Here is a 24,354-nt window from a genome sequence, read left to right as displayed (position 1 = left end):
GTGAGGGTGGGGCTCACCTTGGAGAACCTGGCCCCAGAGATGTTACCCCCTGAAGGCTGTGGCTGGAATGGGCCTGGCCCAGAAACACAGGGCTGGGGATGGGCATGGATCAGGGAGAGGGAATCATTCTACCTCCAGAAGGGGGTACTCTGGATGGGAATGGTCAGCCGGGGAGATCACCCTGGCTTGGGACAGGTGCAGGACTTCCGTTTTGACGGAAGTCAGGGGTCACTCTGGACATGGTCAGCTGGTCTGGGCTCAGTCAGTCAGTCTGGTGGTCATTCTGGTCAAAGTCAGATGGTCTGGTGGTCATCTGGATGATGATGGGGCCACTCTGGCTCAGGTCTATCTGTCTGGGGGTCAACTGACCTGCATCAGGCAGTCTCAGGGTTACTTTGGCCAAGGTCAGACGGTCTGGGGGTCCCTCTGACCAGGTCAGTCAGGCTGGGAGTCCTGGAAGCTCATTTGACCTGGCTCAGAATGGAGGGGAGGAAGCCAAGGAGCTGGCATTCCCAGGCTCGCCGCAGGGCCATGGGTGAGACATCTGGGGCAGCTGCCTTGTTACTTGAGAAGGAACAGGAAGGACCTGAGCCCCAGCGAGACTCTAGATCCTGGGGTTCCCTTTCTGGTAAGTTGGAGGCTCAGGGAGGCCTTGGCTAAGACCCTCAGGCACAGACTCAGCTCAGGCTGAATGAAGTCAGCTGTCCCCTCCTCCAGGAAGCCCTCCCTGATCATCCCTACTAGCTATGTTCTCTCTTCGTGCTATGCTATGGATCATTTTCTAAGGGGAGAGCCGAGGCCTCCCCAGCACAGATGGGGTTAAAACCCACCTCCACAGGTCATAGGGCACATGCTGACCAGGGGTCTTCACACAATGAGGCAAAGAGCTCAGCCAACGTCCTGCCCCAGCTCTGGAGAGAGCTGCTGTTATTTCATCCCATCCACCTGGTGCCAGCCTTTTGCCCACCTTTTACTGTTTTACACTCTGATGGGGTCCATAAAGAGGAAAGGGAGACTCCCCCGCTCCCAACAGTGGCAAGCCCCTTGTGCCTGGCTGTGCATTTCGAGATGCTGCTTCACATGATCCGCGAAAACCTGGAGAAGTCCCTGCTGCAGATGAAACAGCAGAGCCTCCTGAAAGTGAGGCCACCAGCAGTGCGTGCAGATGCCCACCGTTGTGCCTGGCACGTGGCGCTCACTCCCCAGTTACTCTCTGTTTCTTGCCCCTCCTCTTCTTGAGGCTGGGAAGCAGCTAAAACTTGCTCCTTCTCATAGTGAAGGCTTTTCTGGTGAGAAATGTGGACTTTGGCCTCTGACCGCCATGGATTCAAATCCTGCTTCTGTTACTCAGGTGGCTCAGGTGGAACAGGTGCAGAGCTGCTCTCTCCTGAGTGCTTGCATGTGCTAGGCATTGTGCTAAGTGGACCCCCACACTGAAACCTCAACAACTCCACTTGTGGGTGGGGAAGCTGAAGATGAGAAAGGATCACCACCACAGGGCTGGCAAATTGCAGAGTCAAGGTTCAATCCCGAGTCTGTCTGATGCCAAAGCCCACTTGCTTATCTATCACCGCATACTGTGGGTGAATTCCTTCACCCCTCAGAGCCTCAGTCACCTCATCTGTCAAGTGGGGAGAAGTACCAGTGGCTGATAGGCACCCAGGACAGGGCCTGGCACGATTTGTGCCTGCTTCCTCGCCACTTGTCCATGCATTTTCCCGGGTCTCAGATGCCTTCATTTACCCCTGATGGGGCTCCAAACACTAAGGTTCAGGAGTGAGTGCAGGGACCTGTTTGCAGTTACTTTCTGAACCAGTGGTGTTCTCAGGTGTATTATGTCCAACTCAGGGCGTTGATGAGCCGGCTAAGATATATGAACCTCATTACCAACCAAAGGGCTCACATCCATTTCAATCCCCGCCATATTTAAACTATGTATATTGGTTCCAAATCATGGGAATTTGCTTCCTCTAGGCATATGTGTCCTCAGTCCACACATGACTGTTTTGCCTGCCACATTCCTGCAGGCAGAGACCTCAGTTAGGTGACTTTGGGTAATGTGCATCGCTTAAGCCTATCTGTCAAGTAGGAATAAATACAGTAGTGGTACCTCCTTAGAAGGCGAGGCCTAAATGGGAATCCACGCTTAAAGCACTTAGCACTGTGCAGGGCTTGTCGGAAGCCTGATGTCATCAGTGGACATTGTTCTTATTTTTAAGGAGATACCATCAGGGCTGACTTAGGAAATTCATGACCCTGCCAGTCCTGGGGCCCACTGTCTGTCCTCTCTGCAAAGATGGAGGGGCAGGTGATGGAACACTGACCAGCAGTCAGCAGATCTTGGCCCAAACCCCACCTCTGTCATTAACCTGCTGTGTGACCTTAAGGAGGTCACAGCCTCTTTGGGCCTCAGTTTCCTCATCTGTAAAGTGGGGATAATTCTAGCTTTGATTTCATGAGTTGTTGAGAGGCTTTAATGGGTAGTAATGATAACTGGCTTTTGTTGAGGAGGGTCTTTGATTGGTGGTTGAGCAGTGGGAGGTCCTGGGGAGTACTGGGGGGTGGGCAATGTGGGGAGGTCTTGGCATTGGGAGGAGACAATGAAAAGAAGGAGAGGGTGGGGGAGGGAGTGTTTGGTTAGAGGGAGGGAGCAGTGGGGGGAGGGCTTGAGGAGACGGAGGGGATGAGGGTGGGCCTGGGTGGGAAGGGACAGTGCGGGGCACCTAGAGGGTAGCCCCAGGAGCCCTTCTGGCCAGCAGCCCGGCTCTAGCCTGGGCTAAGCAGGCCCTTCCCTCACAGCCGGCTGCACCTTCGAGGAGGCGAGTGACCCAGCAGTGCCCTGTGAGTACAGCCAGGCCCAGTATGACGACTTCCAGTGGGAGCAAGTGAGGATCCACCCTGGCACCCGGGCTCCTGCGGACCTGCCTCATGGTGAGCCTACTCTCAGTCACCATTCCCCCTTCATCTCCTTCCAGGGGCATGCTACCCACCTGCTGTGTTACCTTGGGTGCACTGCCTAATCTTTCTGGGCCTCCATCTGCTTTGGCATCTGTAATGACACAGATGACACTGTGAATATGGAGCTCTCTGGACCCTGACCAATTGTGTACCTCAGGTAGTTTTACCTGTAAAATGGGTGCAGGTTCAAGTAATCAAAGACCCTTACAAACTGTAAGATAAAGCCCACCTCCCATTACTCCTATGGCAGCTTAGTTCAGGATCCACCTTACTCCTGCCAGGTCTTCCTAAATCCTCCACCTTCAGGGAGGCTCTTTTCTCCCTGTGAGCCTCTGAGTCCTGGTCTCCCAGGCTTGAAGATGCTGACAGAGCAGTAACCTTGGGGGCTGCATGTGTGTAAAACCTTTCTGCCTCTGCCCCTTTCTTCCTGGATCTTTCCCGACTTCTGCCCTGCCCTGCCCCTGTTTCAGGATGGGGAATATTTGGCGGCGTGAACACTGGACTGAGAGGAGACTAATTATGTAGATTCTAGTCCTGGCCTTCTACCCTGATGATGGCCTTTAGTGCACTGGTTCCAGAGTCATGAAGGCTGGGCTTCAGATCTTTGCTTCATCACTTTACCATCTGTGTGACTTTGGGCAAGTCACCTAACTTCTCTGAGCTTCCATTTCCTTAACTATAAAATGGAGAGCACAATAATCCATTTCATAGGATTATTAGATAATGCCTATAAAGTACGTAACATGGGGGTGGCATGTAAGGGTTCAATGAATGCTTAGATGCTATTGTTGGAGATATTTGAGGGGGTCCAACTACTAGCATCCCTCTTCACTGGGTACAGAAGCAACTGGGGATTAAGAAAAGGATAAGACAGGTGGAGACCAAGTTATCACCTTTGTTACTGATGAGGGCTGAGTCGGAGGACACAGCATAGTGCGAGGACCAAAAGGGCTTGCTGAGGGAACCCAGAATGGGACAGCCTATGGCCCCTCCCCTTTGCCCTGTCATAGTAGTGGGCCAGGGCCTTTGCTGCTCAGCTCACAGCATGGTCAAGATCGCATCTGCTGTCAAGAGTTCGTGGGAGGGGCAGCAAAGGTTCTCAGTGTGGGAGCAGGACTTGAAGCCAGCAGGAGAGAGGCCCTCCACGACCTGGCACAGGCAGCCTCCGCAGCCTGGGCTCCTGCCCCTCGCCTCGACTCCCGGAGGCCCCCCTGCCTCCCCTCTTCTGTGCATTTGCTCACACTGTGCCCTCCCTGGGGCATTCCTCTCTGCCTTCACAGGCTCTCAGCTCCTTGTTTGACCACTGTCCTGGCAGGTATCAAAGTCTGACCTGTGTGACAGTGATCTGTCAAGGTGCCCACCATGGCAGGGATGCTGAGCGGACCGATTCCGTATCCCCAGGGCCCAGCCTTGGCCTGGTACAGGTTAGCATTCGGGTACAGCTTGCTGATTTGAATTCACCTCTTACAGTCCTGACCACCCTGTGTGGGCTCTGCTTCTCTCTCTCCTCCACACAAGCAGAGACACACCCAGTGACAAAAGGGGGAGAGAAATGTTGTATGTAGTGCGGGCCTTGGGCTGGATCCTGGGGATGCAGTGGTGAGCCAGATGGACAGTCTCTCTGCTGTGTTGGTGCTCACATTCTGGGGAAGAGACTTGGAGGTGGAGAGAGGAGGACGGAGGGAGATTCACACTCAGAGAGCAGGAGAGAGGAGAAGGAGGGGTGACAGGGATGAAGGGAGTAAATGGAAGAGAAGAGGAGGGATGCAGAGTGAGAAAAGACTAGGGAAGAGGAAGAGGCAAGAACAAAGTGTCAGTTTGAAAGGAGGAGAGAGACACGCCCACAGCTGCTCACAGGGAGAGGAGAGAGGATGGAGGAGTGGGCCGAGAGAGACTGTGCGGGGGCTGGGATGCGCCCCTTCCTGGGTGGGAATGGGGACCTGGAGTTTTGTTTACTACCCCACCAGGACTGATGCAGGAGCCGCCTTCTTCACAGGCTCCTGGCTCCCAGAGATGAATGCCGTTCCCTCCAGTGGAGTCCCTGGAGAGCCCGCCTGGAGCAGGGAGCCTCGTGGTTTGGGATCTGAATGGGCTTGTGTGGGCTGGCAGCCAGGCCTGGGAGGAGGTGGCCCTGGGTGGCTGCAGGCACCCCGTTAGCAGCTGCTGGGGCCTTCTCCCCACAGAAGGGAAGCCATAATCCCCCAGCCAGGTCCTGAGGAGTCCAGCCCCTTTCCCCCGCCACCCCTCTCCCCCACTCCCAGCATACAGCTTGGATCTCTGGGGCAGGGGCAGGGATGCCTTTCTCCAGGTTTGAAATCAAGAGAGTTGTATCCCAGGAGTTTAGATTGAGGGGCTGGGGGCTGGAAGGGAAGTTAGAGCCCTTTCATTCCATCTCTGTTCTGTAAGTTCATTCAGCTTGCAGACCTGTGCTGGGGACACAGCGGAGCCCTGAGGCATCCCAGGCTGGTGGGGAGAGCGGTACATACTTTATTAATGATCCAGGGGCCAGGAGAGACACCCGTAGAGGGATGGAGAGGGACGGCTTCAGAAGAGGTGGACTTTGAGGGCCTGTCATGTGCTGGACTCTTGACTCCTGAGATGAGTGTCCTAGTCCTTGCCTCCCAGGACAGCTCGGAATGTGGGGAAAGCTGTGGATTAGCACAAGCTTGGACTGGGGTCATAAAGGGCGAGGTGAGGAGCCAGAAAGGGGTTTTGGCACAGCCAGATTTGTGTGTTTTTTTGCTGCTCCAAGTCTTTACTTTGGGAAACAGATGAAGGGAAATGAAGGGACTTACCCAGTGAGTCAGAGCTGGGACCAGAACTCAGGCTGCTGACTCCAGATGGGTCCAAGTGCCTGGAGTCCTTTGTTTCTGCCTCCTCCTCTTTGCCCACCTGACCCTGGTCCTCCCCTGAGTTCTCAGCTCCTGCCTCTTCCTCCTCTCTTTCCAGGCTCCTACTTGATGGTCAATGCTTCCCAGCATGCTCCAGGCCAGAGGGCCCATGTCATCTTCCAGAGTCTGAGTGAGAATGACACCCACTGTGTGCAGTTCAGCTACTTCCTGTACAGTCGGGATGGGCACAGCCCGGGCACTTTGGGCATCTATGTGCGTGTCAATGGGGGTCCCCTGGGCAGTGCCGTCTGGAATATGACTGGATCCCACGGCCGCCAGTGGCACCAGGCTGAGCTGGCTGTCAGCACCTTCTGGCCCAATGAATATCAGGTGGGCTGGGTTCAGTCTGCGGTCAGTCTGTGCTTGGGGGTGTGGGTAGAGGGGTGTCAGCATGAGATCAGAGTAAGCAAGTGGCCTAGGTTGGAATTAGTTTGTGTCAGCATCAGGAGTCAGTCTGTGGTCAGCATTGGGTTCTTCATTGATGGTTCAGTCTGGTTCAGTGTCAGAGGTCATTGTTATTAGGAGTAGTTTATGGCTGGGGTCGAGGTGAGTTGGAATAGTGCTGACTTGGAAACCCTGTCTGGCTGGGAAGTTTTGTGGCTTGAAGATAACAGTCCAGGATTGGGATGGAACCTCTGGCCTTGACCTTGTTAACTCTGGGTGCTGACACCCCTTTCCACAACAAGCTGGCTTGGTATGGAGGGTAACTGTGAGCTGGGCTGCTTGTTGAGGAGGATGGGGCTGGAGCACAGCTGAAAGGGGGGCTCTTGTGGGCATCTCCCCAGGCAGGGCTGGAGGGATGTCAGCATGACAGGGACCCTCCCACCTCCCCCAGGTGCTGTTTGAGGCCCTCATCTCCTCAGACCGCAGGGGCTACATGGGCCTAGATGACATCCTGCTTCTCAGCTACCCCTGCGGTGAGTCCCAGCCCACTGGGGTGCAGGGTGAGGGGTACGGGTGGTTGCGGCTCCTGCTGGCAGGGGGCACGAGCCCAGCTCACGCCAAGGCTCTGTTCCGGCAGCAAAGGCCCCACACTTCTCCCGCCTGGGCGACGTGGAGGTCAATGCGGGCCAGAACGCCTCGTTCCAGTGCATGGCTGCTGGCAGAGCAGCAGAGGCCGAGCGCTTCCTTCTGCAGGTGAGGCGGGTGGGGTGGGAGTGTGGGGGGACCTTGGCCAACTTCTTATGAAAAGTTCTGGCTCCTCTGAGGAATGCTGAGTCCTTCCGTTATTCTCCAGCACCCATACACATGCGTCCTGGCTCTCCCTAGGCTCTGCTCTGCCCTCTTGGGTGCCCCATCCCCCGAGGACAGAGAGCGGCTCCAGGATCCTCCAACCACACCTTCCATCAAAGGCAGAGCGACCACATTCCCTTAATCAGACCCACACCTTCCTGTGGCAGAGCTGGTTCCAGGAACCCCAAATGCCCCTGTGTAGTAGGGATGGCTAAATGGGGCCGGGACATTTACTCCCTCGCCCGGGTCACAGCGAGATCTGGACCTTTCTTCCCCGGCGCCCATGACCCATTGGCCCCTCTCCCCGCTCAGCGACAGAGCGGGGCACTGGTGCCCGCGGCCGGCGTGAGGCACATCAGCCACCGGCGCTTCCTGGCCACCTTCCCGCTGGCCGCCGTGCGCCGCGCGGAGCAGGACCTGTACCGCTGCGTGTCCCAGGCCCAGCGTGGCGTGGGCGTCTCCAACTTCGCAGAGCTAATCGTCAAAGGTGAGCTCGGGGATGCTTGCGGAGGGCGGGCCTCCGAGGGGCGGGGCGAGCGGAGGGTGGGGGCGCAGGTTCTACCAGGGGGCGGAGTCTTGTCAGGGGGCGTGGCCCATGGACGGGTAGGGAAGGAAGGGTTTGACCAGGGGCGTGGTCTGACCGCGGGGCGGGGCTTGCGGAGGGCACAATCTCACCTGCGATCAGGTCGGACTGGAGGTGAGGGGATGTGACTGAGAGGTGGGCCCGCGTGGGGGCTGGGTCAAGGTGTGAGCCCGGCGAGGCGGGATCTGGCTATTGGGCCCTAGGGTTGACCGGAGCGGGCAAGCGATCAGTCCTTGGACGCGTGGACTTGGGGATTCAGAAGGGAGTGAGGGAGAGGGTGTAGGCTGAGGGGTGAGGACGGGGTCAGCTTTTGGAGTGGGGAGTTTCTTAGGCCCTGGGGATTTAGTGGGGGGAGGCAGTCTAGTCTAGGGCTTGGGGGCTGCGTGAGGAGCCTGGGGGGACAGGAGGACTCTTGGGTTTTTGGGTGTGGTGGGGTGAGGAGCTGAGGGCCAGGGATTCATAGCGGCATCCGCGGGCTCCGTCTCTCTCCCATCTCCTTGCAGAGCCCCCTACCCCCATTGCGCCCCCGCAGCTGCTGCGCGCTGGTCCCACCTACCTCATCATCCAGCTCAACACCAACTCCATCATTGGCGACGGGCCGATCGTGCGTAAGGAGATTGAGTACCGCATGGCGCGCGGCCCGTGGGCGGAGGTTCACGCGGTCAGCCTGCAGACCTACAAGCTGTGGCACCTCGACCCCGACACGGAGTACGAAATCAGCGTCCTGCTCACGCGCCCCGGTGACGGCGGCACAGGCCGCCCCGGGCCGCCCCTCGTCAGCCGCACCAAGTGCGCAGGTGGGTGCCTCCTGGCTCCACTCCCTCCTCCAGATACCCGGGTATGGACTCAGGGCAACCGAGGGGCGAAGGGTACATTCCGAGCGGTAGTATGGCCTCGATCTGTGCTCCTAAAACCTTCTAAAACATCGTGACCTTCCCTCAATCCTAGTTATGGTAAAGAAAATAATGATAGCTAACATTTCACTTTGTGATGGACATTTATACATATATTGTGTGTGTATCATTTATTGATTTAAAACTCAGAACAACACCATGATCTAGGTACTCTTGTCTTACCCATTGTACAGATGAGGTGTAAAATCTGTAACCTCTGTACAGATTATTATTAACAGAGATGTTAAGTGACTGGCTCAAAGTCACACAGCTAGTAAGCAGCAGAGCAGTAAGGGATTGGAACCCTTGACCGGCTGTCTTCAGAATCTGTGTTCTTAATTCTACATTATATCATGTAGATAAACAACTAAACACCATAAAATAAAAGTGTTATTAAATTCTAGCTGGATTCTCTTGTCTGGGCAATTGAGCCTGAAGTCTGCTTTTGCTTGTTTCAAAGGGTAATGCAGCTGTTACGAGCAGTGGCACACCTGCACCAGGGGAGACTTTATTGTTTAATCAGAAGAGAAATTGACAACAGAACAATTTTCTTACTCTGTGATTGCAGCGTTTTTGTTGTTGTTGAATTTTTATTGAGATATAAAAGATTCATATGCGGTTGTAAGAAAAAATATAAGAGAAATTTCCTTATACACTTTACCCTGTTTCCTGCATTTTGCAAAACTGTAGTATAAATCACACTCAAGATACTGACATTGTTAAAATCCACAGATCTTATTCAGACTTCCCCAGTTTCATTTGTCCTGATTTGTGTGTATCTGTGTATATTTAGTTCTATACAGTTTATCACATGTGTTGGTTGCTTTGTGTATTACCACCACAGTCAAGATAGTGAACAGTTCAGTCAGCTTAAGGATCCTTCGTTGCTCTTTTATATCATTTCTGTCCCTTCCTCCACCCCCAACCCCTGGTTACCACTAATTTGTCCTTCATTTCTAAAATTTTGTCACTTTAGAAATGTTATATAGATAAAGAAATCATACAGTGTATAACCTTTGGAATCGGCTTTTTAATTTGGTAGCAGCTTTATGAGATATAATTCACACCTCATACATTTCATTCATTAGAGTGTACAATTCAGTGGTTTTTAGTATATTCACAGAGTTGTGCAACCATCACCACAATCAATTTTAGAATATTTTTCATCTCCCCCAAAGGAAACCTTGTATTCTTTTGCAGTCCACCCTTCCCCTCATTTCCCCCTAATTCCTTTGGCTCAAGGCAGCCACTAGTTTGCTTTTTGTCTCTATAGATTTGCCTCTTTGTGGACATTTCATATAAATGGAATCATACAATATGTAGTCTTTAGTGATTGGCTTCTTTCACTTAGAACAATTTTTCAAGGTTTATCCATGTTGTGGCATGCATTAGTATTTTTTTAAAATAAATTATTTATTTTATTTTTGACTGCGTTGGGTCTTTGTTGCTGCACACGGGCTTTCTCTAGTTGCGGCAAACGAGGGCTACTCTTCTTGTGGTGCACAGGCTTCTCATTGTGGTGGCTTCTTTTGTTGCGGAGCATGGGCTCTAGGCACGCGGGCTTCAGTAGTTGTGGCTCGCGGGCTCTAGAGCTCAGGCTCAATAGTTGTGACGCACAGGCTTAGTTGCTCCGCGGCATGTGGGATCTTCCTGGACCAGGGCTCGAACCTCCGTCCCCTGCATTGGCAGGCGTATTCTTAACCACTGTGCCTCCAGGGAAATCCCGGCACCAGGGAAGTCCCAGTACTTTTTATTGTTGAATAATATTTTGTTTTGTAGACATACTATAATTTACTTATCCATTCATCGGTTGGTAGGCATTTGCGTTTTTTATACTTGTTGGTTATTATGAACAGTATTCTTATGAATATTAAAGTACAGGGTTTGGTATGGACATATGTTTTCATTTCTCCTGGGTGTATATATATATTTATAGTATGGTAACTGTGTTTAACCATTTAGGGAACTGCTGGACTGTTTTCCAAAGCAACCACTCCACTTTACATTCTCATCAGCAGTGTATGGGGGTTCCAGTTTCTCTACATTCTCACTAACACTTGTTATTATCTGTCTTCTGATTATAACCATCCTAGTGGGTATGAAGTGGTGTCTCATTGTGGTGTTGCATTTCCCTGATGGTTAATGATACTGAACTTTTTTCATGTGCTTATTGGCCATTTATATGTCTTCTCTGTAGAAATGTCTATTCAGATCCTTTACTCATTTTTAAGTTCAGTTTTTTATTATTGAGTTGTAAAAGTTCTTTATATGTTCTGGATACTAAACCCTTATCAGATATATTTGCAAGTGTTTTCTTCCATTCTGTGGGTTGTCTTTTAGTTTTCTTGATGGTGTCCTTTGAAGCACAAAGGTTTTTCATTTTGATGAAGTACAATTTATCTGTTTTTTCTTTTGTTTGCGCTTTCAATGTCATATCTAAAAAAACATTGCCTAATCCAAAGTCACGAAGATTTACCCTTATTTTTTTCTAAGAGTTTTATAGATTTGGCTCTTACATTTAGGTCCTTGATCCATTTTGAGTGAATTTTTGTATATGGTGTGAGGTAGGAGTCCAATCTCATTCTTTTGCTTGCAGATGTCCACTTGTTCCAGCACCATTTATTGAAAAGACTATTCTTTTCCCATTGAATTGCCTTGGCACTGAGATTTGCTTTTTTGCTTATTGTAATTTCCTGGAGATTCATCCAGTTGTGTAAATCAATAGTTCATTCCTGTTTAATGCTGAGTAGTATTTCATGGTGTGGATATACCAGAGTTTGTTTAACCATTTATCTGTTGAAGGACACTTGAACTGGTCCCAGTTTTTGGTTATTACAAGTAGAGCCGCTATGAACATTCATTTGCAAGTTTTTCATGAACATAATTTTTCATATTTTTCTGGGATAGATGCCTGAGGGTACAATTAATGGATCATATGGTAATTGAATATTTAGTTTTATTGGGAGCTGTCAGAGAGGCTGTATTGTTTTACATTCTCACCAGCAATATATGAGTGATCCAATTTTCTACATCCTTGCCAGCATTTGGTGCTGTCATTATTATTATTTTTTAAAAAAATTTTAGCCATTCTGAGAGGTGTGTAGTAATACCCTATCCTGGTCTTAATTTGCATTTCTTTAATGCCTTGTGATGTTAAACATCTTTTCATGTGCTGTTTGCCATCTGTATATCCTCTTTGGTGAATTATTCATGTCCTTGCCCATTTAAAAATAAATAAATAATTAATTAATTTTTGGCATTGGGTCTTCGTTGCTGCACGTGGGCTTTTCTCTAGTTGTGGCGAGCAGGGGCTACTCTTTGTTGCGGTGCACAGGCTTCTCATTGCAGTGGCTTCTCTTGTTGTGGGGCACGGGCTCCAGGCGTGCGGGCTTCAGTAGTTATGGCACTCGGGCTCAGTAGTTGTGGCTCGTGGGCTCTAGAGCACAGGCTCAGTAGTTGTGACGCACAGGCTTAGTTACTCCGTGGCATGTGGGATCTTCCCGGATCAGGGCTTCAACCCATGTCCCCTGCCTTGGCAAGCGGATTTCTTTTTTTCTCTTTTTTTAATTGATCTTTATTGGAGTATAACTGCTTCACAATACTGTGTTAGTTTCTGTTGTATACCAGAGTGAATCAGCCATATGTATACATATATCCCTATAACCCCTCCCTCTTGAGCCTCCCTCCCATCCTCCCTATCCCACCCCTGTAGGTCATCGTAAAGCACCAAGCTGAGCTTCCTGTGCTACGCAGCTGCTTCCCACTAGCTAACTATTTTACATTCAGTAGTGTATATATGTCGATGCTACTCTCACTTCACCCCAGCTTCCCCCTCCCACCCCGTGTCCTCAAGTCCATTGTCTATGTCTACATCTTTATTCCTGCCCTGCAACTAGGTTCATCAGTACCATTTTTTAATTTTTAGATTCCATATATATGTGTTAGCATATGGTATTTGTTTTCTCTTTCTGACTTAGTTCACTCTGTATGACAGACTCTAGGTCCCTCCACCTCACTACAAATAACTCAATTTCGTTTCTTTTTATGGCTAAGTAACATTCCATTGTATATACGGCAGGCAGATTCTTAACCACTGTGCCACCAGGGAAGTCCCTGTCCTTGCCCATTTTCTAATTGGATTATTCACTTTATATTGTTGAGCTTTGAGAGCTCTTTACACATTCTGGATACTAGTCCTTTTTTGGGTATGTAGTCTGTAAATGTTTTCCCCTGGCTTTTAGCTTGTCTTTTTATCCTCTTCACCTGAGCTTTCACAGAGCAACCATTTTTAATTTTGATGAGGGCCAATTTATCAAAATTTTCTTTTATGAATTGTGCTTTTGATGTCAAATTTAAGAACTCCTTGCCTAGCCCTAGATCCCCCAAATTTTCTCCTTTTAAAAAAAAAAAAGAAAGAAAAGTGTTATAGTTTTACATGCAAGTCCGTGATCCATTTTGAGTTAATTTTTGGATAAGCTACATGCTTAGGTCGAGGTTTATTTATTTTTTGCCAGTCAGTATTCTTAAGTGTTTTAAAAAGCTGATCCGGGAACCATCTAAAATAGTTTAATGCCATATTTAGAGAGACCCTTGGGTGTTGGGTAAGAGTATTCCAGTGGAAGTTACTTTCTAGCTGAGGGATCTGAGTCAGGTTACTTAACCTCCCCAAGCTTTAGTCCCCTTGTTTTATAACATGGGAATGATGATAATCCTTACCGTACAGGGTTAGTGTGAAGATTCATTCAACACATGTTTATTGAGTGCCTATTATGTGTCACATACTGTTTAGTTGCTAGGGATATAAGACTGCGACCAAGACAGACAAAAGCCACTAGTGAGTGAGTTCCTCGTGCCAGAGCTCTGCATGGAACTCACATTCTGGCGGAGGAGACAGTAAACAAGTGAAATATACGGATGATCAGATGATGACCAGGGCTGTGAAGGTTAAAGCGGGAAGGGGGATGGGGTGTGGGGGCAGGAGAATTGTCATTTCAAAAAGGCTCAGGGATCGTTTTGCTGAGAAGGTGACATTTGAGCAGAGACCTGAAGGAGGTGAGGGACAGTGCCACGCAGGAAGCTGGAGGAATTGCTGGGGGAAGGGGCATTCCAGGCAGACGTAATAGCAAGGAAGTCTGTATAGCGTGCTTGGCATGTGTGAGGAGCAGCAAGGAGACCAGTAGAACTGTGGTCTAGTGACTGAGGGGGAGCTGGCAGGAGAGAAGGTCAGAGTCATGCTGGGGATGTGGGACTCAGAGCCATTTTACGCTGGGTGGGCTGGGGAGCCATTGCGGGTTTGGAGAGCAGGAATGACATCACTTACTATGTTTAAAAGGATCCCTTTGGTCCTTTTGTGGAGAATAGATTCCAGGAGGGCAAGGGGACCAGAGGAGAGACCAGTGAGGAGGCTACTGCAACAATTCAGCTGGGACATGGTGGAGGCTGGGAGCTGGGAGGAAGTAGTGGTGGTGGTGGTGAAAAGTGGTTTATTTTCTGGGTTTGTTTTGAAGGTAGAGCTAACTGCATTTGTTCATGGATTGGATGTGCAGTGGGAGAAGGAAATAGAAGTCAAGGATGGCTCCAAGGTGTTTTGCTTGAGCAGCAAGAAGGATGGAGTTATCATTTACTGCGAGGGAGCAGACTGCGGGAGGAGCAGGTGTAGTAGACGGGGTGCCATAGATAAGGAGTTCTGTGCTGGAAATGTTGACTTTGAGATGCCTATTAGACGTTCAAGTGGAGATATCTATCAGGTGGATGGATTTACGAGTATGGAGTTCAGGGAAGAGGTTCGGGCTGCAGATATAAATTTGAAAGTCATCAGTATAGATATGGTATAGATGGTATTTACATCCATGACACAGGATGAGATCTCTTATCATGGTGGTTCTCAATTGGGGGATGATTTTGTCTCCCAGGAGACATCTGCAGGGTCTGGAGACATATTGGTTGTAACAACGGGGGGTGGGGTGCTAATGGCATCTAAGGGGTAGAGGAAGCCAGAGAAGCTGATAAACATCCTACAGTGTATAAACAGCCTCTTCAACAAAGAATTATCTAGTCCGAAACGTCAATAATGCTGAGGTTGAGAACCCCTGATTTAGTCCTTAGATTTTAGGGAATAAGTGTAGGTGGAAAAGAGAAAAGCAGTGAAGCATGAACCGTGGGACCCTCCAGTGTTTTGGGTTAAATGCAGGTGATGGCATGCAAATGCATTAAATGCCTGTGAAGTATAGTGCCTAACACACAGTAAGCACTCAGTAAATGACAACTATTGTTGCTATGGTGTTTTTAACTCTTCAAAGCCAGTTCTGGTCAGGTACTTAGAATAAAAGAAATCAGAGCTGGGGATCCACAGAGAATCTCTCTTCTACGTTCCTTAATGTACAGATGAAACCCAGAGAGAGGAAGGCACTTGCCTGTGATCATACAGTGGGTTAAGAACCCATGTTTCATGGTGACAGCTGTTGTTCGTTCCCATTTCACAGATGAGAAAACTGAGATGTAGTCACTTGCCCAAATCTACGCAGTGAGTCTGTAGCAGAGTCAGAACCAAAGTTGGAATGTCCTGCCTTCCAGTCTAGTGTTTGAAACTACCACCACTGTCACGACCACACCATCAGGAACAGCAACAGCAGATGCCATTGTGGGCTGAGTGCCCACTTTGTGCCAGCACTGCTAAACACTTTACACAGGCTGGCCGGGACGGGACCTGGGGCAGGGACCAAGCAGACAGGATCCGGACAGCTCACCCTGCCTTCTCTTCGTTGGCATCACCACCCCTCCTTGCTTAGACGCCTTGGCCCATAGTTGTTTTGCTATTGGCCAGCTGTGTTGTCATCTCCCTGGTCCCCATGAAACTCTGCTCCCACAATATTATTTAATGTAAAAACAATAATATAGCGTCAGTAGAAGGCATTCAAAAGAAATCACTCTAAGTCTCACCATCCTAGCCCAACAGCTGTTTTAGTTTTCCTGCCTTCTTCAAATCTCTGCCCACATGCCTACAGTACACATTTCACACCCTTGTCATTGGGATGTAGAAAGCAGTCTGTATTCTGCTTCCTTTTCTTGGTGGTGTTACATGTGTTATGTTGTTTATAATTATGTTTATTGGCTGTAGGAGTCCACTGAGTGTCTCCATATGGCTGGGCTATTTGTCTCTAGATTCCTGTTATTGTGAATAATACCATATTGAAAAATTTAGTGCTTATCGTGCTTTCTTTCCTCCTTGAGTTATTTCTTTGAGATAAGTAGTCAGGGGTGGTTTAAGAAAGGACTTTGACATATATTGCTTTAAAAATGGTCGCACTAATTTATACTGTTACTATAAAGGGTGCTGCTGTATATAAGGGTGTATTTCACCCTTAGAGTGCACATATTAATTAATCAACTACTATAAGTTAGAGCATCTCATGTAACTCTCACACTTGCTTTTCAAAGTAGGTGTTACTGTATCTCCATTTTTTAGTCAAGGAACTTGATGTTCAAAAGGGGGTTAAATCACTTGCCTGAAGTCACAGAACTAATGAGAGGTGGAGATGATAGGATTTGAACTCTGGAGCACCCGACCCCACTCCAAAGCCCCTTCCTCAAGAAACAGACTGTTGCAGGGTTATTGAATCCTCCTTAACATCATTAAAATCAACACATTTTGGCCTAATTTAACAGATGTTAACTGTTAGCCTTCTTGTTTTAATGTGCATTTTGACCTTTGATCTCTGAGTAGCCTACAGCCATATGGAATTTAGAGAGACGGGGCTTTGAGGTCCCCAAGTTCTGTTTTGCCAGTGTGTGCTGGCAGCTGAAGAGAGCGTGTCTGGGTGCCAGATGGTTTTTGGAAACACAGAGAGACTCATGAATTCACACCCCTCAATCAACATATCAGCCTTTAGTCAACAAACTATTTGAGCCCCTGGATCTGCCCAGATTTGTTCAGGGTGGGGAGAGAAAGAAATGTGAGCTTTCTTTTCAAAGACCCCTTCTTCTAGCGAGGCGGATGGGGGCTAACGCAGCTGTTGGAGAATGAGATACCCAAGCACGAGGGTGAAAGTTTCATCCTCCAAGTTAGAGGTTACCATTTTGTGCCCTGCAAAGTGGTTTTAAGAAACCTGAGTAGGTTGCCAGTATTTAAAAATCCGGAGATTTCACACACACAAATCGGAATTTCTGGCTTCTCTTAAGAAATGGGAGGATCTGGCAACCCTGAGCCTGTAGTCCTGCATGGCGATATCTCCTGGAACTGAGTGGCAGCTGCCCCTTTTGGATGGGACACTTACAGTCTTGTTGGTCATGGTCCCAACCCAGCCTGTGTTACCGGTTTATATTTAACGTTTCATGTCCTTCTCTAAATGCTGCCAGATGGTGAAGGAAGCAGTACACTTTGGCCAAACCTGGAAGGATGGCAAAGAATGTGGAGCAGGTGTTCCCGGGGGTGGGGATGGTGTGAGCAGAGCTGCAGGGAAACGAGATCCACTCTCACTAGTGCAAATAAAGCCATGGTCCTTGGCTTTAGTAGACATAGACATAGACATAGACACTGACATAGACATACACACTTTGGGACAGGACACATCGGGCAGCCAGGACCAGAGCCAGAAAGTCAAGGAATAAAGCAAGGATCTCTGAACAAGATGGCAGAGTGAGCACTCACCAAATCCTCCCACTCCTGTCCAAACACATAAGAACGATGGGTTAAAACAAAACTATATAGAAAACCATTAGGAAAATCTCTGTGCGCCAGGAACGGGAGAGAAAACACAAGTGTGGTTAAGTGGGCTTGCAGCCAGCAACCCTCAGGTTGCAGTGAGCAGGGAGCCAACCCTTTAACGTTTTTGTCGGGTGGGGATCGGGTCTGCCTCGTTTGTGGGGAGAAGAGAGCCAGGCTCTCTGTAAGAAGTCAAGAGGTGGGCCTTGCTCTTAGCATGTGCTGAAATCTCTTCTTGGTGGTCTGATGTATGACTGGAGACTGCCACTTGCCTGTGGTCCAGGGAAGGAAGGAAAGCTCCTGGGTGGAAACAGACTTGCATTGTGCTGTCCTTGGGACCAGTGTCTAAAGCTGTGCCACCTGCCCAGGCGTTCCCAGGTAAAAAGCAGCCTGATGTTTCTCTTTGCATCATTTTTGTAAAGAGCATCCTGAGCAAATTAATCGTATAAAGATGATAACAGGGTCATACTTAATGATCTTAAGAGGGCAAGCAGTAGTGCTTTCTTTCCTGTTCATTAAGGTGTGTCCCGAGGTCCTCTAACTGGGGAAACTTTGCAGGTGTCACAGAACCTGCACAGTCAGGGGGCAAGAGAGAAGAGGATCATTAGTAATCTTGGCTTCTTCCATCATTTTATAGATGAGGAAACTGAGGCCCAGAGATTTGCTTAGGATCACACAGCTGGTCAATGCAGATGCAGGATGGGTCTGAGCCCCCTGGGCTCCATCCTGGCTTTGCTTCAGAAGCTTTGATTTCTTTACTTATAAAATGAGGATAACTTTCTGGTTTTATGGAATCATCAAGAGGCTGTAAAGCAGAGTAATATACACCTCTCTTGTGTTGGGGTAGCTGCCTCTCCAGAGGCATTGGTGTGATTTATTTTTATTTTTTGGACAGTGAATTCCTCATGGGGAGGCAGGGTAGTGGTGGTTAAGAGTGTGGATTCTGAAGCCAGCCTGTCCAGGTTTGGATCCCAGCTTTACCACTTACTGTCTGTGCGACTGTGGGCAAGTTACTTATCTCTCCTGTGTGCCTCCATTTCTACATGTGTGTAACAGGGCTAATAATTGCACCTGTCTATTGGATTACAGAGAGGACTGAATGAGATAAAGCATTTTAAAGCCTCTGAACAATGCCTAGCACATACAAAGCCTCTAATAAATGTTAACAGCCATTATCATCATCTAACAGATTGTATTTCCCTTTTTGCTTTGGCAGCCAGGAAACTCACCACCTAATTTGAATCTTATCTTTAGCTCCACATAGAACCTAATGACATGCATTTCTATTTTTCTAACATTCTCTGGCATTATTTAACTATTTGCCTCTCATTTCCCCCATCATCCTGACTTCTCTATACTATTGTATCGTATATATTACTATAAGCTGTTTTAGAACAAGTTTGGAATTAATAAATTAAGGAAAATACAGCAGTTGGTTGATTCAGACTGTCTTGACGTCCTCCAGCACGATCTTGAAATAGGAGGTGAACTGTACTATTAAAAAAAATTATAGCTAAAATTTTCGAGGGCTTGTTGTGTATTAGCCATTATTGCATGCTTTGCATGTATTACCTTAAACCTCACAGCCATCCTATGAGGTAGGGCCTATTATTCCATTTTGCAGTTGAGAAAAGTAAAGCTCAGAGAGGTGAAGCAGCTTAGCCAGTGGTTGCCAGCTGCAAGTGGCAGAGCCAGGATTCAGATGCGGCCCCGCCTGACTCCAAACACACTTTTACTCACTGTTTGCTCTTCTAGGGGGTCTCTTGGACTCTTGGGGGCAAAGGAAGGTTGATATCAGTCAGCTGAATGATGTTTTCTCTCCCATCTACTCTTCTTTTCCCATTTCTCCTACCTTTTCTCTCTGCTTCCTGGGTTGCCCAGAGCCCATGAGGGCCCCCAAAGGCCTGGCTTTTGCTGAGATCCAGGCCCGCCAGCTGACCCTGCAGTGGGAACCACTGGGCTACAACGTGACACGTTGCCACACCTACACTGTGTCCCTGTGCTATCACTACACCCTGGGCAGCAGCCACAACCAGACCATCCGGGAATGTGTGAAGATAGAGCGGGGTGTCAGCCACTACACCATCAAGAACCTACTGCCCTACCGGAACGTCCACGTGCGGCTCATCCTCACTAACCCCGAGGGGCGCAAGGAGGGCAAGGAGGTCACGTTCCAGACGGATGAGGATGGTAAGAGGCCCCCTTATTCCCAGTGTCCTCAGTGCCTCCCACAGACGCTGCATGTCTGAGACTGAAATTGCTATAGGAAATTATTTGCTTAGGATTAAACCGACTGTATAACAGTAAAGTAATGATACTGATATCTGTTCCCCTGAAGACTTTGGGTTAAGATGGTATATTTCTTCCTTAATTGTTTGAGAACATTTAGCAATGAAGTCATTTGGGCCTGGAGTTTTCTTTGTGGCAGGGTTTTTTGATAGTAGTTTTAATTTTCAAAACAGATATTGGAATATTCAGGTTTTCTACTCTTGTATCAGTTTTGGTATACTGCGTTTTTAAGGAGTTTGATCATTTCACCTAAACTGTCAAATTTCTTGCCACAAAGTTGGTTATAATACTATTTTTTTTTTTTTTTTTTTTTTTTGCGGTACGCGGGCCTCTCACTGTTGTGGCCTCTCCTGTTGTGGAGCACAGGCTCTGGACACGCAGGCTCAGCGGCCATGGCTCACGGGCCCAGCCGCTCTGCGGCATGTGGGATCCTCCCGGACTGGGGCACGAACCCGCGTCCCCTGCATTGGCAGGCGGACTCTCAACCACTGCGCCACCAGGGAAGCCCTATAATACTATCTTATTATATTTATTGAACATCGGTAGGATCTATAGTGCTATTCCCTTTTTCATTCCTGATATTGGTAATTTGTGTCTTCTCTCTTATTCTCATGTTTCTCATGGTAAGGGTGTATAAATTTTATTAATCTTCCCGAAGAGCCAACTTTTGGCCTAATTTCTTTTCTTTCTTTCTTTTTTTTTTTTTAAATTTGTTTATTTTATTTATGTGTTTTTTGACTGCGTTGGGTCTTCATTGCTGTGCGCGGGCTTTCTCTAGTTGGAGCGAGCAGGGGCTACTCTTCGTTGTGGTTCATGGGCCTCTCATTGCGGTGGCCTCTCTTGTTGTGCTCTAGGCTCGCCGTCTCTAGAGCGCAGGCTCAGCAGTTGTGGCACACGGGCTCAGTTGCTTCCACGGCATGTGGGATATTCCCGGACCACGGCTCAAACCCGTGACCCCTGCATTGGCAGGCGGATTCTTAACCACTGCGCCACCGGAGAAGCCCCTAGTTTATTTTCTTTATTGAATATTTTCTATTCTTTATTTCTTTCTTTTAAAAAAATACTTTCTTTGGATTTGATCGGCTTTTCTTTTACCTTGTTTTTTTTTTTTTTTTTTTTTTGCGTTATGCGGGCCTCTCACTGTTGTGGCCTCTCCCATTGCGGAGCACAGGCTCCAGACGCGCAGGCTCAGCGGCCATGGCTCACGGGCCTAGCCGCTCCGCAGCATGTGGGATCTTCCCAGACCGGGGCGCAAACCCGTGTCCCCTGCATCGGCAGGCGGACTCTCAACCACTGTGCCACCAGGGAAGCCCTCTTTTAGCTTTTTGAGATAGAAGCTTATTAGATCATTGATTTTGAGCATTTCTTTATTTCTAATATATACATGTAAAGCTACAAAATTCCCTCTAGGCCCTGCTTTAGCTGCATCCCACAGGTTCTGATATATCCTATCTTCAGTATCATTCAGTTTAAAATATTTTCTAATTTCTGTTATGATTTCTTCTTTGACCCAAGAGTTATTTAGAATACATTGCTTAATTTCTAAGCAATTGGGATTTTTCGAATTATCTTTTTGTTATTGATTTTTAGCTTACTTCCACTATGGTCAGAGTATATACTCTAGTTTTGGTCTTTTGAAGTTTGATCCTTGCTTTATGGCCTGACATATGGTTAAATTTTGATAAATATTCCATATCTACTTGAAAAAAATAGGTGTTCTGTCCTTGTTGGGTGCAATGTTCTACTTATGTCAAGCTAATATTTATTAAGCAGTTACTATATGTCAAGCACTATTCTGAATGCTTTTCATGTATTAGTGCATATGATCCTCATGGCAACCCTATTTGGTTATTTTCTATTACCATTCCCATTTTACAGATGAGGGCACATAGCTGGTAGATGGGTAGCAGAGCTGGGTTTCAAACCTGGCCATCTGTTTGAGAGTTGTTTTTCTTAACAGCTACACTCTAATGCCAGCAAAAGCGTTCTCCAGATTGCTGTAAAATCCCAGGTAACCCCAAGCTCCTTGGTTAATAGTTTTTTGTTTTGTTTTGTTTTTTGCTTCCTCACATATGCAGTTTTCTGTTCTTCACAGCAGCATCCCAGATATAAAATTCAACTCCTTCCTTGATTTCCAGAAAACCCCACTCACTTGAGGCAACGTGTATCCTCTATGCCCTGCACTGATGTGCTGAGGATTTGCTGGGGATGGGAGTGAGGACTAGAGGAGTTTACCCTGAATCACTGCAAATGTAGGAAAGGAAGAACAACTTTTTTCTTCTACTCATGTTAGGTTCATTGGTTGGGGCCTTGTAAATTAGATGGAGAAAAGACAGATTAACAAGAGAAAAACAAACAGGAGTTTATTTTTATTTATTTATCTTATTAAAAAGTTTTAAATTGAGGTATAATTGATTTACAATATTGTGTTAGTTTCAGGTGTACAGCAAAGTGATTCAGATATAAGATATATATATACATATACATATTTTTTCGGATTATTTTCCATTCTAGGAAATAGTAGTTTATGAACACATGCATCACCCATAACAGGGGAGTACTCAGTGATGAGTAACTCAAAGGGGTGGTGAGAACTGGGACTTATATAGTGTCCTAACAAAAGAACAATGAATTTTTAGAGAAGTGACAAGACAAAGGAAAAGGGCTTTGAACTTCTAGGGGCAGCAAATTAGGGGAAGTCAAATATATGGGGAAACTAATGGTAGTCTTGAAAGTTTTTTAGGTAGATTCCTCCAGGCTGATAAGGGTCTAGTTTTCTCAGTGATTAACTTCTGTCCTTTCTGGTAGAGAGGGGAAGGGGGCACCTTTACAAATTTATGTCCTACTTTTAGGCAAATAGGGGAAGGGCAGAGAATTTTTTCTCATGTATGCTCCTACATTGCCTTCTCAATTCAGCTCAAAATCATCCTTATACCAAGTGGCATATTTTGGGTAGCATATACTGATACGCTTCTTAAGTAACCTCAAACTGAATATCAGACTGCTCCATTCTTAAAATCTGTTGACCTTTCCCCTCCCCCCGGCTAGGTACGTTGTTGTGGCTGCTTCACACCCCCTCCCCCAACCCTGGCCAGGCCTCACTTGGGTTACTTGGTTTTCTTTCTTCTTTCTCTATCCCTCTTCTCCCCCCTCCCTCTGATAACTGCTCATTATTTAATATTTTTTACTTTTCACTGAAGTATTAGTATCATACTTACGGGAAGCGTGCTTATCTTAAGTGGTCAGCTCAAAGCATTCTCAAAGATGGTACACATCAGGATAACCACACCCAGACCAAGAAAAATCATTACCAGCAGCCCAGAAGCCCCCCTTTATGCACCCTCCCCCTCACAACCTTCCAAAGGTAAGCATTATCCTGACCTGTAATGCCACAGATGAATTTCTGCTTGGTTTTGAACATTACATCAGTGGGATCATACAGTGTGTACTCTTTTTATGACTGGCTTCTTCCTCTCAGCTTTATGCTTGAGCGATTCAGCCACGTTGTGTGTACAGTGCTAGAGAATTCTTTCTCAATGCTGAACGGTCCATTATGTGAATATGCCACATTTATTTTTCTTATTTACTATTGTTGGGCATTTGGGTTGTTTTCAACTATTTTAAATTGTGCTGCAAATAAAATTCTTGTAGATTTCTTGTTTTTTGGTAGATATACACATTTCTGATGGGTTTATGCCTAGGAGTAGAATGGCTAGGTTACAGGATATGTGTTCATAATAAGTAGATATATCCAGTTTTCCCAAGTGGTTGTATCAATTTATACTCCCACTAGCAGTGTGTGAACATTTCGGTTGCTCTGCGTACTCACCAACACTTGGAATTGTCTTTTTCCGTTTATCGTTTTGGTGGGTGGATAGTGGTGTTGCCTTGTTAACTGTTCATTTTAACACAAGGCACTTGAGCTGTCCCTGATTGTTATCTGGGTTTCTGCTTTCCCCTATCTTAGGAGTTCAGCTTCCCCACAACATTTTATCAAGGTGTTTTCCCAAACAAAGGCCGTTCTCTTCCTAGAAGAAATTCCTTGAGCCTGCTGTTAAGATGATACCTTAAAACAAAACAAAACAAAAACAAAACCATACCTGAAAGGGCTTCTGCTGAAATGTTGACAGTATTTATCTCTGGGTGATGGAACTGTAGGTGCCATTAATTTTCTTTATGCCTATTTTGATTTTCTACATTGAACATATTGTTTGTGTAATTAGTAATTTTTAGACAAGAAAACAGCTCCACCCATAATCCTGCCACTCTAATGCGGCTGTTTTCATTTTTCTGGCAAATGTCTATATTTTCTGAAAACCACTCAACTGGAACAAAGTAGGAGCATTCATTCTTCTCTGCCAGATGCATCCTGCACAGTGGCCAAAGTGCCAGCTGCCCCTTTCGAGTGCTCGGGCATAGGCGGAACCATACGAGATGCTGATATTTATTTGCCTTGGGGCCTTATGTACATCACAACATTTAATTCTGGTGAGGGAGGTGTTATTATCATCCCCATTTCACAGACGAGGAAGCTGAGGCTTAGAGAGGCTGAGTGGTCCAAGCATTCCAGCTAGGAAATAGCAAAGCTGGAATCTGAACTCAGGGATCTGGTTCCAAAGCTTGCTTTTCCCTGCCCCATGTCGCCTTTCCCTTGCAGTGCCTGGCGGGATTGCGGCTGAGTCCCTGACCTTCACTCCGCTGGAGGACATGATCTTCCTCAAGTGGGAGGAGCCCCAGGAGCCCAATGGCCTCATCACTCAGTATGAGGTGGGTTTGGACCCTATTACAGCTGGGGCCCCTGGTGCA

General features: G+C 47.5%; 1 protein-coding gene across 4 annotated transcripts in view; it reads left to right on the top strand.

The window, feature by feature from the left end:
• Positions 1-24,354, top strand: part of PTPRU (protein tyrosine phosphatase receptor type U) — a gene marked incomplete at its 5' end in the record, with an annotated part of 83,534 nt that overhangs the window by 15,021 nt on the left and 44,159 nt on the right. For all 4 annotated transcript variants that reach the window (XM_082668024.1, XM_082668022.1, XM_082668025.1 and 1 more), the window contains 8 exons: positions 2,800-2,931; positions 5,908-6,179; positions 6,685-6,766; positions 6,871-6,986; positions 7,395-7,569; positions 8,169-8,462; positions 19,141-19,449; positions 24,206-24,315. In XM_082668024.1, the coding sequence (XP_082524150.1) occupies positions 2,800-2,931; positions 5,908-6,179; positions 6,685-6,766; positions 6,871-6,986; positions 7,395-7,569; positions 8,169-8,462; positions 19,141-19,449; positions 24,206-24,315 (1,490 nt within the window). The remainder of the gene's footprint in view (positions 1-2,799; positions 2,932-5,907; positions 6,180-6,684; positions 6,767-6,870; positions 6,987-7,394; positions 7,570-8,168; positions 8,463-19,140; positions 19,450-24,205; positions 24,316-24,354) is intronic.

The sequence above is a fragment of the Grampus griseus genome, assembly GCF_964374135.1.
Source record: "Grampus griseus genome assembly, chromosome: 1".
Lineage (NCBI taxonomy): Eukaryota > Metazoa > Chordata > Mammalia > Artiodactyla > Delphinidae > Grampus > Grampus griseus.
This window is presented reverse-complemented; position numbering and strand designations above follow the sequence as displayed.